This window comes from Quercus suber, unplaced genomic scaffold (assembly GCF_002906115.3).
Source record: "Quercus suber isolate HL8 unplaced genomic scaffold, Cork oak 2.0 scaffold_68, whole genome shotgun sequence".
In the NCBI taxonomy this organism is placed as follows: domain Eukaryota; kingdom Viridiplantae; phylum Streptophyta; class Magnoliopsida; order Fagales; family Fagaceae; genus Quercus; species Quercus suber.
Window position 1 is genome coordinate 1,332,550 of NW_027069533.1, and position 15,116 is coordinate 1,347,665.

The 15,116-nt window shown below is 34.2% G+C and overlaps 2 protein-coding genes across 2 annotated transcripts; both read left to right on the forward strand.

Moving 5' to 3' along the window:
* The first annotated feature begins 7,724 nt into the window (after positions 1-7,724).
* Positions 7,725-8,518, forward strand: LOC112001097 (uncharacterized). Its single transcript, XM_065773075.1, has 2 exons — positions 7,725-7,977; positions 8,097-8,518. Exons 1-2 carry the CDS (start codon positions 7,725-7,727, stop codon positions 8,516-8,518), a joined length of 675 nt encoding a protein of 224 aa, XP_065629147.1.
* Positions 8,519-13,824: 5,306 nt separating this feature from the next.
* Positions 13,825-14,682, forward strand: LOC112001096 (uncharacterized). The gene is made up of 2 exons (XM_024033263.1): positions 13,825-14,040; positions 14,161-14,682. The coding sequence occupies exons 1-2, from the start codon at positions 13,825-13,827 to the stop codon at positions 14,680-14,682; spliced, it is 738 nt and encodes a 245-aa protein (XP_023889031.1).
* Positions 14,683-15,116: the final 434 nt, after the last annotated feature.

Consider the following 15,116-nt stretch of genomic DNA (forward strand, 5'->3'; position numbering starts at 1 on the left):
GCAATAGAAGGCGAGTGTCCTGGATCAACCAAGTCGTCCCAGTTTTCGATCGTCTGTGCGTATTCGATCGCCTTCTGAACTCGGCTCTTGTACCTGCTCTTCAATTTGGGTCGTCTCTTAACTACACAAAAAAAGGCGAAATATTCAATGACGATAAGGACATAGACGAGGAGGATTAGTATATCAAAGGGAATATTAACGCACCTAGAGTCGGGGTTCCCCACCGACGATGCAATCTCGGGAGATCACCCCAAACCTCGCCCGAAGGGTTTCGAAATCGTCCCCAGATACAAAGAAAAACCTAGACTTCCAGTATCTAAAGGACGAGGGTAACTTCTTGACGATCCTAGTACTCCTCTCCCATGGCACCCCCGTGCTCTTTCGATGCTTTCAAACGATACAAATAATTAAACTCGTCTACCCTAAGCATGTCTCCGTCCAGGGCAGCCAGCCATATGCCCATATAACTAACCAATATTCTCCACGAATTTGGCATGAGTTGCCCGGGAGCAATGCCAAACTGATCTAGCAACTCCATCACGACAGGATGGACGGGAAACCTCAACCCACAGACGAAGGCGGACTCATAGAAGCACACCTCGCCTGGAAGAAGTGGCAAGCCCGTTCCTCCTCATTAGGCAGACGAACCCTAACCCGGTCTGGGAATTGGAATCTATCACGAAATCTTCTAAGGGTATCATCGTCCAATCCACACCTCTCCTCCAGGGCATGGAAAGCCCTAACCTCACGAGGGACGGAGACAGCCGTATCCCTTTCTGCTGGGCCGCCTGCTAGACGACAGCCCAGTATCAAGCTCACTAGACCTAACTTCTGACATCGTCCTTCCCCTCACTAATTCTTCAAACCACTCAATAGATTGGTGAAGGATTGGCAATAAATCAGCCAACACAACAGCCAAACTATTGCCCTCGTGAACAAAGTTTTCTAAGTGAGGGAAAGTCCCTAAAACCCCCCTAATCGAGCAAACAAGAATGAAATTGAAGGGCACTCTAACCTAACCTTAAAGCTACTCACATGGAAAGCTAGGAAATAGGAGGTCTAAAGCGCCCCAAAACCAAAGAAGAAGAGAAACAAAGAAGCAACCAGCAAGGCAAAAATAAAATAAAAAAATCAGAAATTGACAACAACAAAAGAGATCAAGGGAAAAGAAAGCCAAAGAAAAAAAAACTTACCTCGGAGAAGACAACTATGGCGCTGCGCAGAAAATCGCTGGGGAGAAGAAGAACACCAGAGCAATGTTGAAAGGGAGTTTTTCGAGAAAGTGAAAAGAAAATGATGGGGAAAGGAAAAGTTTAAAAACCAAATGTTGGGAAGCTGAAAAACCAGCGGGAAAATCAAGGAGGCTCATCATATGCAGCCTTAACTCCTCCAACCAAAAGGCGCCACGTGGGCCATAACTCAAAAGGAACCGCCGCAGCACATTAAATGCGGCTCAAAAAACCCAACCGCCTGCTGCCCAGAAACCTTTCACATTCCTCGGTCAACACGACGCGTCATGACGACCATGGAATCCGGGGGCAACTGATGGGACTGACGAAATAGATCCTACAAGAGGTAAGGCCGACGACGAGGAAGATCGATGGTGACGAGAACACACGTCATTGACGAGGATATCTCCTCCATCATTACCATCAGTAAATGATAAGGGGCGGTTACACATCCAGACGAACAGACCGTTGGGACCAACTTAAAGCCACTTAATAATGCCAGCAGGCGTTACGCAGAGAGAAGTTAAAGCACCATAAATCACCCAACGGCTAAAATCTACAACAACATATATAAATCCTTCACATCACCCAACGAGAGAGGTATGAAAATTTTTTTTTTACATTGATGCTGTGTGTTTGTTTTGCTCTCATATAATTCTCGACACTGACTTTAGCATCGGAGACGTTGTGGCAGGCACCACACCGGTGACCATCCATCAGGAAAGGTCATTCACGAGGTTTCAGTTCGTCTCTGATTGCATTCATTAGCTGACGAAGTCACACTTCATCAGTATTATTATTGCTCTAATTTTAATTAATATTTACAGTTAAGTATATAATAATTATTTCAATTTAAAATTATTAAATATTTTATTTTATTTTATTTGAGTGTCTTTCTAATTCTTATATAATATTAATAATAATTATTATTATTGTTATTATCACAAGTTTAACTAATCAATATATAAATAAATATTATATTTAAATTTGCTTAGGATTCGATATTTCTTATTTGTCTTGTGAAAGTTATGATATGAAAATATATATTTAAAATATAGATATTTATATTTTTAATTGGATTATTTTAGTTAAATTTTCTATTTATACTAACTTAATATATTTATTTATATTTAAATAATTATTAAATTAATTATGATATCATCACGGTTTGACCTCGGTTTGGCCTTAAAAACCTTGAACCTCTTTTTTTTACGGTTCATTGAACGGTCTGGGTCTGAAAATCGTGCCTAAAATAGAGAAACTCAAATGCTAATATTATGCAATTTATACTCTTTATTTGTCAAATCAACCTCTAATGAGTTATCTTCCTCATAAACATGGTAAACCATGGTATCTATGCTAGACTCAGACCTGTTAACATGTTTAAACTCGAAGTATAAAAACAAGTATGGATAATGGTTTTTTGGGCACGTGAAACAATGGGTCAACCCAAATCTGACCCATTGTAACAAAAAACTCATTTTCTCATTTGGGTTTGCTTTTGTTTGTTACATAGTTTCAAAATTTTAAATATTTGTTTCTCTAATTATATACTAATTTATTATCTATTTTTGAGTTTTAACAAATGACATTTTTTTTCAATAGTTGTCTTTTATTATTAGATCAAGATACTAATTTATTTTAAGTGTATATGAATTTAATGTATATCTTTTATTTGATGACGAAAATTTTAACTAACTTATACTTCAGTTAATTAAAATTCATTTTATTATTTTTCTTCAAAAAAAATTCATTTTATTTTTTTAAAAAAATTTTAATTTATAATGTTCACTTTTAATAATAATTTTTTTTATTAGGTTAAAATATTAATATTATTGGTTGTTGACTGGGTTGAACGTGAACACATCAGACATGACTCAGCGCAAGGTGAAAGTGAAACTCGTGACGTGAAACGTTGATTGCTTGATGCAGGTGTTGTTGNTTGTTTCTTATAAAATGAAAAATATATTTTTTAATTAAACAATCATATGATAGAATCCTAAAAGAAAAATATAAAAAATAACACATAAAATATTATAAATAAGTTTTGTCCTTAGCGATTGAAATTGGAACAGTCTAGACAGACCATACCTACTATATATAAATAAGAGTGCAGGTGAACAAGATCAGGATTCAGAGCACATATAATCAGCAAAAAGAGCTTGACTACAAATGAGTGTGATGGTACGTTAGAGGAGGAATCTCAAGAAATACAAGCATTTCTTTCCAGTGAAGTTTGCAGGTTCTTACCTTCTCATTTCAGTACTTACTATTTATTCTTTTGGAAAAGATTTATTTGGAGAGAAACCACGGTTTCCTATATATTTTTGGTAAATGTGAATTTTAAAATTTAATTAGTAGATTGCATGTTTTTGTTATATCTTTCATGCTTGTAAAATTTCAACAACTTCAAAAATAAAAAGTTAGTAGTTATGTCATCAATCAAATGTTTAAATTTCAAAAATAAATTATTAATTAAATAGTAAATAATATTTAATTTAAACAAAATTTGACATGCATGTTAAAAAAATAAAGTAAACGCAGTCAAATGGCTAGGTTTTAAAATTCATACCTAATAAAAACATTTATAAGAAGTTTGAAAAGTTTTTATTCAAACTAGTTTAGAAAAAAAAAAAAAAATCTTGTCCTATTCATTTTTGGAAATTTGTTGTGTTAGAATAGAGGGGAGGGGATGGGATGTAGGGATGTTAAATTAAACATATATATATAATATATATATATGTATGTATGTATGTGTGTGTGTATATATATATATATATATATTCCTTAAATAAATGGGGAAGATTTGGAGCCAAACCCTTTATTTTTAATCTCAAAAATTGGGAAAGAGTAGAGGTTTCACTTATATTAAATATATATATATATATATATTAAATTGTCAATTTTACACTAATAATTGAACATAAAAGAGTTATATATACCTCTCTTATCATTTTCTTTCTTTCTTATTTTATTTTATTTTTGAGAAACAAACACGCGCACACACACACAAAGAAGAAGGAATGAGATTTTAACACAAAGGTAGAACATAAAAAAGAGGAATGGTTGTCTCATTTTAACTTTTAAATAATAAAGATAGATATTTATTCTCGTACCCTCTAGTAATTAATTTCTAAAACATGCAAATAAGGGAAATGATAACCATTCGTCTCTTATCTCCTTTCATTTTCTCTACTTTCCTATCACTCTAGAGTCCAAACTTTCAAACATAGTAATTAATAAAAAAATCTTTTAAATGAGTAGTTACTTGGTATTTTGGAAACAATATTCCTCAACAATAACAGGTATGATAAGAGATATTCTATATGATCTACTTACATCTTATGAAAGAGAAGAAGAGATTGGTAGGTAGTGAAAAAAAGGAGATGAAATTTAAATCAAAGAAATGGGGCAACACATATTCCATATTATTATGAATATAGAATAATAGTTTTATTGAAGAAACAGAAGTACAACTATTTTACAACATCATTAATGAACATATAAATATTATCTCAACTGGAAAAAAAAAAAAAAAACATGCACCATGGCCGTATATGAAAACATAAGTGGATGCTTTTTCTTTTCATTTCATTGTTTATATAGATATAATAAATTTTAACTTATCATGTCTGCTTCTTGATAATTGCATTTTATTATTAGGCAAGATACCAATTGATTATTAGTATATGTGACGTTCAAATCTCAAATCTCTTATCCGATGACAAGAACTTTACTAATTAAACTTATTAGAACCCACTATCTGCTTTTTCTTTCAAATGTTCATAAACAATTTGAATTCATGTTAAGAAACAACCAAATTTATATTAATGTCTTTAGCAAACAAACAAACATATAACCTGATTTCAAGTTTGATTATTGGTCAAGTTATGCATTACATAATAATGTATTTATGAATAAGTTAGCAAGCATGAAGCTTCATTTTAATTATATATATATATATATAATGAAATAATCAATTTCTTTTCTTTCTTTTTTCCCCCTTCTATACAAAATTTCTTTTATGGGTTTGTATTATGGGTTTTACTACAAAAAAAGCAAAGGAAGAGGTACTGCTGTTGCCGACATTTAGATTTTACAATACTAATATACTAATACAATTATTACATACATACAAACAGCTGGTGCATGTGCCTGTGTTTTCCTCTTTGGCGGTGAATTAGAAGGACTACTAAGGATCAATCATGAGATTTATGAGAGCCTAGGTTTGAAATTTTTAACCAACATTTTGGGGACATCTCAAAGAATCATTCCTGTAATTACCTGCAGGTATAGTGGCAAGGGAAAGGACCCACACCCACACCCCATATATATAATATATATATATATTGTCATCCATAAAAAAGTAATTTTTTTTTATATTTAATAATAATAATAAATAATTATTATTATTACATTGTACATGTTAAGGCATATAAAAGTAATATTTATTAATTAATGTATTTGAATTAATTTATTTTATACATTTCATGTTTTCTAAAACTATTATTATACTTTAATGTGTAATCTTTAATTTATTCAACACAAAACAATTATTTAAAATACTCAAAGTATTAATTATAATTAATTTAAAGGATAACTACGCAACTTAGTGAAAACAAAAATTCTCTTAAATTGTATAAAATTGACTTGTTCAAATTTTTATATATACATAAAAATAATATATTATATATATATATATAGACACACCCAATCATCTAATAGACACGTTTTAAGCATAAATTGATATGTGTATTATAGATATATTTTGCTTGGCCTTACTAGAAAACATTGTTGGCTTTGACACTAACCTAGTATATGTGAGACAAGGAATTACACTCATTTGAGAGAATAGTGAGGTGCTTAAATCTCAAAGGACGCTATGTACTCCCGTTAGCCAAAAAAAAAAAAAGGAGGGGAAAAAACAAAAGAAAAGGTGGGAGGGGGTAAATCATTCACAAAAAAAAAAAAAAAAAAAACCTACCTCTTAATATTACTTCGGGTCTTCTTTTGCTGGGGTGGGTGTCTTTACAATCCTCGGATTTATCATCCCTCTTCCTTTTTCTTTTCTTTTTTGTCTCTTATCTCCTCCTGTGTAAAGCTTCCTAAGTTTGCTTATTTGGTTAGATTTCCTTATTCCCTCTTTAAACTCTTCCCACCCCCCCCCCTCCCTTTTTTTCAAACACCTTTTTGGATTATTGAGAACCATATGAGTTAAAAGATGATTAAGCTTTATTTTGTCTAATGGTATTCAAATTAATTAAAACAATGATTAACTTTTATTACATCTTTATGAAGTCTTTTAGGTCATTGCTTAGAAAGCCAAGGTTTTCTTTGTTCTTTTACCTTTCTTAGTCTCTCGCATCAAAAGCTTTCGGTGTTATTTCCTATTTTCTTTAAGAAATACTTTCTCACACAAATGAAGTTTAGTTACAAACTTAATTGGACGAGAGGTGACATCCACCTAAATTAAACAAGTATTCTATCATGTGAATCTCGCATGATGACCTTAAGTCATTTAAAGGACTCATTATGGTATGTTATGGGGGCATGGTTGAGTGGGTCTTAGCTAGATATGAGTGGTGGTTGACTATTTGACTGGCAATTGGTGGCTAATTAGGTAAGGGAGTAATTGGATTTTGTGTGGGTGATTCTGGTCATGGGTTTAGGTTGAGTTATTAAGCTCATTTGACATGAACTTGGGTCAAATTGGATGTAGTTGATGGCTTTGAAAAATGATATTGATTTAGGACTGTGGTGACACTATGGAGGTGAAGGGAGTGGGGATGGGGAATGACGAAGAAAGACAAGGGATCAGGGGTGCTGATGGAGTGAGAGAAAGTGGTTGAGGGGGGAGAGAGAGAGAGATGGATGGGAGAGCAACGACTTAAGTTTTGAATGGATTCATTAAATGACTTAAGAAGGTTGGGTGAGATGGCATGTCCTCCAACTTGGTTAATTTGCAATTAAACTTTGTTCTTGTTACCATTTCATTTGTTTATTTGTTTTATTTTTTTTTTTTCTTTCTTCTTTGCGTATTAATATATTAATGTATTGCAACAAGTTTTTGCCCATTGAGAGGTGAGACTTACCCCTGCTAGTTAATGTTGTTTTTGCGGCTAGAAAAAAAAGAGCACGACAGGTGGAAAAGCCGGAAAGGTAGCATTTCCATACATTAATGATTCAATTGAAGAACGTGAATTGTGAACACAAAGAGTTGATTATTGACCTTCCACCTCACAAGCGGTCCGTGCAAAAGTTTCTATTCCTGGACATGGGAGATCATATTGCGTCGTCAGAAGACTCAGAACAACGTGGAGGCCCAAAGTATAGTATAAAAATTCCACCACCAGCCCAGCAAGTGGAACCTGAGAAGCGGCGCGAGTGTTGTATCCACAAGGTTCCCTGAAACTCCGCAGAGTAGATGAAGATGCCTACACTCCAAAGCTAATTTCAATAGGCCCTTATCATCACAAAAGAAAAAATTTGAAGAAAATGGAAGACTTAAAAAGAAGATATTTCCGGGATGCCTGTGATCGGACGAAGAAGAGCCCGGAGGATCTTTCAGGACGCATCCAAAAACACGACTACCAGAAGATCCTTCATTGTTATGCAGAGGACAGTCACATGGAGGAGAAAGATTTCATGACAATGATTCTTTTGGATTCTATTTTTATCGTTGAACAGTTGTGGAGGACTAATGAAAACCCGCCGATAAGCCCACCAGCAATGACTACCATTTCCAAAAGTGTGAGTGGAGAATGTGGGGTGCATGTGTAATAAATTTCAAAATGAAAGGAAAGAAGACAGCCCAGAAAAGAAAAACCATGAAAAGGAAAACCCATGGCAAGCTATAACATAATGCAGGACTTGATATTACTAGAAATCAGGTTCCATATTTTGTTCTGGAGGATTTATACGAGTTTGCCTACAGTGACCTTTTTATGTACCCGCAAAATGAAGATAATTCCTTTCGTAGGCATGTCCTTGAATACTTTTTCCATTTCTGGAAAATATCCGGTTTTGTTGGCGATTCTGATTACGAGAAGATATTCGCTGGTAAGAAGAAGGAAGTCAAACATTTTACTGATTTCCTAAGATATTCTCTCCTTCCACAGAATCTAACATTTGGAAGAAGTTTTGAACGTGTACCTTGTGCAACCAAGCTGTCTGAGGCAGGAGTGGAATTCAAAGTCAGCAAATCCGAGAATGGAGGCTTACTTGACATTCAATTTCGAAAGAGTGGCTTCTTGAAAATTTGTCCATTTTTAACTTTTCATGGCTCTTGAGTTGCTTTCCTTGCCTCAAATGCTTGGAGATCATGCAACCTGTCTTGGAACTCAAATCCTTTATAATAAAGGATGCAACTGAACCTGTTGTTCGAAACCTCATGGCCTTAGAGCAGTGTCATTATCCACGGGAAGCTTACGTATGTAATTATATTGTATTGTTGGATCATCTTATCAACACTAGAGAAGATGTGGATCTACTTGTTGAGAAAACATTATCGTTAACAGGCTGGCAACAATAAGGCAGTGGCAATTCTGATCAACCACCTTTGCCAACAAATTGTAGAAGGTAATCATTCCTGTTACTTTGACCTCAGTGAAAAGATTAAAGATCACTATACCAGCCGTTGGAGCAAACTCATGGCATCCTTAACAAATCTATATTTCAAAGATTTTTGGAGAGGGACAGCAACTGTCGTTGGAATCATGGTCCTGTTTTTCGCTTTCTGGAATTTCCTTAGGCCTTTTGTCTTTCACACTTGATCATCTGTTTTCTTCAGTGTTTGTTGGAGACTTGGTGCTTTGCTTCTGCTTATTTAGATGCATTCTGAACTTTGTAATAATGCTTTGCTTCTAGCTTAGCAAATGTTTTGTTGTTAGTTTGTGATGTTTCCACATCTATAAACTAGTGTGGTGAGTTTGTATTTTAGGCAAATAAAGCTATCTGCTATGTTAATGAATCTTGCGATCGCGACATGCATCTACGCAAATGTTTTGCTCCAAAAATATTTTATTTCACATCTAACGATTTCATTTCGCCCTTGGAATTTTATATATAGCCACTTTGTTGGGCAGTTTCGTTTGCAAAAATATTGCAACCATTACAACATTACACATATATGTGACGTACGGTTTGTTTATATATGTTCGTATTACATTACAGAATATTAAACCTGTACGTTTTTAGACCATTTAAAACTCAAGTTGTTTAATCTAGTTATTTAGTCAAATAATTAATTAGATAAATTATTCAGATCTAGGTTAACACAATTAAATCATATCATGTAAAGTAGTGCGGAAATAAAAAGAACACACAATATGATAATCTAGAAAAACCAAACCGGTAAAAAATCTAGAGAGAATTTAACCTAGCTATCCTCAAGGTAAAACAGATTCACTATAAAAGAATTGAAGTTTGTACAATAAACTTAGACCACTAATATCCTATTGCTACGGGACTACCTCAAGTAGAAAACTTACTACCAAGACCATGTGACAGCTTCGAGTCCATAGATTACTTCTTTATTTGATCTACTACAACCACAAGTTTTCCTACTTGTGACTTTGAGACTCCACCCAAAAGTTTGGATCTTCTTTAAGTTCTTTATGCAACAACTGAAGCGATCACCAAGTTCTTGACATGAATCTTGATCTTAATAACGTCAAATGTGTATGAAGGTAAACATCTCTAGATCTGACAAGAGATTCAACACACAGCTCAAAAAACTTCTAAAATGTAATTAAGGTTTTTCTTTTTATACTTGGAGTAAAACATAAAACCTACACGTCAAATTGGGCTTCGGCTGAGTTGGAAATTCTGCAGAAAATTAATTTGCACGAGGTTCAATTGATCGAGTCTAATTTTTGATCGATCGAGTCTTGCAGATTTACACTAATAAATCCTACAATCATTCGATTCCCAACTTTACAATAAACACACTTTGAGCAGCCTAAATCTAAATTTTAAGTTTTGATCATGGTTTGCCAACACATTACAAATAGAAGTTCTAATACATTTAGTTCCTAAAGTCTTAGAACCTAACAAAACCATATGTTTACCATGAGTGAAAAAGGTATTTAGTATCAAATAATACCATATTATTATGTTAGTCATATCAAAATTTAATAAATGAGAGACATATGTGTAAAAAATAATTACCCATTAACACTTTTAAGTAGTGGTAGAATACTAATATGATTATTTTACACATGTCTTTTAATTGTTGGATTTTAACACACTTGACATTGTATTATTTGATATTAAATACATTTTTATAAGTATGGTGCCACTCTTTGTTTAATTTTTTTGGACTTAAGATTGGTTTTGGCATGACGCTTGGAGTGGTATTATAGTCATTTGGCTCCTTTATTTCTTAAGCTATTCTAGGTTAGTTCCTGATAAAGATGCTGTGATGTTTGAATATATGGAGGTGATTAATGGTGGGGTGAATTGGAATCCATTTTTGTGACGCCCGTTCAAGATTGGGCCAAGCTTTTTGAGATGATGTACTCAGCTTGGATCGGTATGGGTATGGAGGGCAAGGTGTTTGGGAAATTAAACAAAAATGGTTGTTTTAGCGTTCATTTGTATTATAAATTGCAGTGAACAGCCTCGTTGTCATGGTGATCAACTTGGACGGCAGCCTACGCATTACTGAAAGCCTTGAACTTTAGTCGAGATATTGGAAATGTGGACCCAGTTGTCGAGTTCACAAACACATTGCTTCTCGCACTGCTTAACACAAAGGAACCTTGCCTATTGGAGATTTTGGATTTGCTGAAGCCTATTCCATCTTATGGGTCTTCCACCAGAAGCATTTCTAAGCATACCATTTTTGAAAATGTAATTAGGAAGCTCAAGCTCTGGATGAAGAACTCTCATTTTTGGCTTGAAGAATATCCTTTTGTACACCCAAATTCTTTATAAATGAAAAAGATAAAATACAAAAAGAAAGAAAGAAAGAGAGAAAAAAAAAAAGAAAAAAAGAAAAGAAAAAGAGACTAATATGTCAATTCATAATTATCAAACTTCATTCGAACATTGACCCGATCTTTGGATTGGGTCACCGGTTCAACCATTAGGTCACCAATCGAACCATAAGGTCAAATAATTTTAAAAAAAAATAAATTTAAGAAATCATAATATATATATATATAAGGCATATCCTAAACTAAACCGGAAATTTTAATTCGAAATCAAGGTTTTTAATCTATATATATATATATATATATATATATATATATATATATATATATCATATTATATATAATAAAAGTTGGGCTTAGACGCTATGGTTGCGCCACGTAACTTTACCAAATTGCAGAAATTTTATTAAATTTTTAAATTTTAAGAAAAAAATATATATAATTTTACTTCTCCTATAATTTCTAAATGGATGTTAGATTAATTAGGACTCTAATTCATTCTTATCTCTAATTCATTCTTATCATAAAGTAAGTGTATCTCTATAAATAAATAAATAAAAAATCATATAGTAAGCATAAAAAAATTTGAGAAGATTGATCCAAGAATTATTGAAGGACGAAGGCAGGAGAGAAACAAATGCAAGGCAGTACAACGCCCCAACTTCTTCAGAAGTTTGCACTAATTGTAGGTGACCTCACAGACACAAAGGGAGAAGGAGGTATATATTATAGTAGAAACTCAAAGTGATGGACTACAAAGAATTAGTGATCAACATCCGTCATTTATGGCTATGCAGTATCCAATACTATTTCCTTTTGGAGAAGATGGTTTCTACATTGGCATTCCTTATTTCAATAATGAAGGAAGAAGAAAAATAAAGCGAGAAATTGTTACAATGAGGGAGTATTACGCATATAGGATTCAACACCGAAGAAATGAAGGACAAACAATTCTCTGTGGTGGTCGACTCTTCCAACAATTCATAGTTGATGCATATACAACTATTGAAGAAGAAAGACTAAGGTTTATATGCAAAATACAGCCACAATTAAGAGCAGATTTGTACAAGAACGTGCGTGATCGCCGTGATGCTGTTGTTAGAGGTGACACAAGTCGTAAATCACTTGGTAAAAGAATAATTTCCCCTGCAACTTTTACAGGTGGACCAAGATATATATGATACAAAACTATCAAGATGCCATGGCAATATGTAGATGGGCAGGTAATCCTAATCTATTCATCACATTCACTACAACGAGACGACAATTGATGATAATAGATATCCAATTTATAGAAGAAGAGATGATGGAAGATTTATACAAAAAGGAGATGTCAAGCTTGAAATATTATTGACAGGTATGACACATGGAAGAGCTATGATTGCTCAACTTTTATATCATATATAATTTAATATAAAACAAAAAACTTTAGTTAAATATTTATTCATTATATTTTTGAGATCATACAAATTTATGATTGCATTTCTTAACTATTACATTGAGGTTGGCAGGTTGCCACTTCAATATGCTTTAAATATATATTTTTTTAATTATTGAATTCAAGGTTTTTCATTTAAATATGCAATTGAGTTTTAATTATGCAAACTCCCTTTATATTTTTCAAGAATCTTTTTTTTTATTAGTTGCATTGTTATCTACCATATTCGATTCAATTAATTTTGGACTTATATATGAATTTTTTAATAAAAACTTAATCTTACACAATATGCATTCATTTGAATATACATCACTATTAGTTTCCTTATAAACCTTCTCCTCTCTTCCTTTGTGTATATGTTAAAAAACAAAGTATTCTAAAAAAAAAATAAAAAAAAGGTTACTTCATTTAAAAAAAATAAAAATAGAGTAAAAGATTAGTTTATTTTTATTACCTATTTAATTTTAATAATATAAAATTATTATTTTTTATTTTCAATAATTTACGCATGACCCTTGATTAAACTGTGTATCCACAGGCATAATACTATTATACTATAAAAACAAAACCTCGGCACAGGAACAAGGCTGTAGTTATTCCCGACGAAGTAATTGCTCAAATTTGTTCAGCTCCCATGGTCACAATGGGCGGGATCGAGGATAGTCTTTGCACAGCATGGAAGCACATTTTTCCAATCACTCCCGAGAGCATGAGAATAGGGAATCTGGCTTTGGATCACCCAGCGTGGGGAATAACACCAAATCCTCGGTGGAATTTCCTCACAGACATGCCACTAATCTCGGAAGTGGAAGCAGAGGAGTTGAACAAGCTCAGGCGGCCATTAGTGCCGCCCCACTTGGACGAATCGGGTTGGCTGATACAGGAGAGAAAAGTAATAGATTTTAGGGGAGCAGCCTCTGCGCACCTGGGGAATTTTCCCACGTTGAAACTATTCCAAGTACTTAAGACAGTAAGGAATTGCGATCTTCTGGTTTGTTGCAAAGAGGAAGTGAAGGGGATACTGAATTATTTGACAGTGTGGAAGCCAGATTAGGCAGCATCCAAAGATCTCCTGTGGAGGATGGGATGGAGCATGATAGCAACATCAATGATGGGGACCAACCTAATGGAGATTCTTAACAAACATTGCTCCCAAATGAATGTTCTGGTGTGGAACTATAGAGGTACACTCAATTTTGATTTTAAGAGGAAAGTATTTGAAATGGCTGTAAATCACTTTCCTTCTGTTATGATCATTACTGAGACCAGGATTGGAGGGGACAGGGCTACTAGAATCTGTGAGGACCTTCCTTTCGATGGGTTCTTTGTAACTGACACCATTGGATATGCTGAAGGGTTATGGTTGCAGTGGAAAAAAGAGAAAGTGGACATCTTTATGCTATCATCAACTGAACAGGAGATTCATGCCACTGTCAAGGTACGTGACACTAACCTTACTTGGCTTATTTCTCCTATTTATGCTAGCCCAAGATTAGCTGAAAGAAAAATTCTATGGGAAAATTTAACCCAAGTTGCTCAATTGCATAATTTGCCCTAGTTATTACTTGGGGATTTTAATGAAGTACTTAGTAGTGAAGATAAATTTGGTGGTAGGAATATCAACCTTAATAGAGCCCTAGATTTCAAAGAGTGTTTGGATTCTTGCAGCCTGTTGGATTTAGGGTTCTCAGGACCAAAATTTACCTGGTCCAATCTCAGACAGGTTTCAGATTTAATTCTGGACCGTATTGATAGATGTTTTGCAAATCCGTCATGGAGGCTCCTATACCCTGAGGCCTCTGTTACTCATCTTCCAAGGGTGTTTTCTGATCATTGCCTCGTCCTTTTGGAGCTATCCAAGGCCCCTCCTGCCTCCATTAACAGACCCTTCTGCTTTCAAACTATGTGGCTGCATCATCCTGGATTTCTTGATGTAGTTAGAGAAGCCTGGGAACATGAATCAATCCTCTCTTCTGCTATTAAATTATTCACAAATAAGGCCACCCTTTGGAATAAAACAATGTTTGGCAACTTGTTTGCAAGGAAGAGGAGACTGCTAGCTAGGATCAATGGGACCTAAAAAGCACTTTCAAATGGGCCAAACCAATTCCTAGTTCAGTTAGAACAGGATCTGATCAAGGAATATTTTGATATAAGGCTTCAAGAGGAGGAATATTGGGCCCTTAAATCTTGCATTAACTGGGCCGCCTTTAGGGATCCTAATACGTCCTTTTTTCATGTGTCCACGCTGGTTAAGAGACATCAAAATAGGATTAAAAGCATTAAGAACTCCTAAGGTGAATGGGTGACTGATGAGGAGGAGGTTAAAAATGTTATCCTAATGGGGTATAAAGATCTTTTCCAGACTAGCTTTCTCTCATCCAATCGCCATTCTGACATTGAAAACTTTTCATGTTGCTTTCTCTTGGATGGTGATAGGGATGCTCTTTGTGCCCCAGTTTCAGAAGAGGAAATAAAATTTGGGCTTTGGTCCTTGAAGCCATTTAAAGCCCC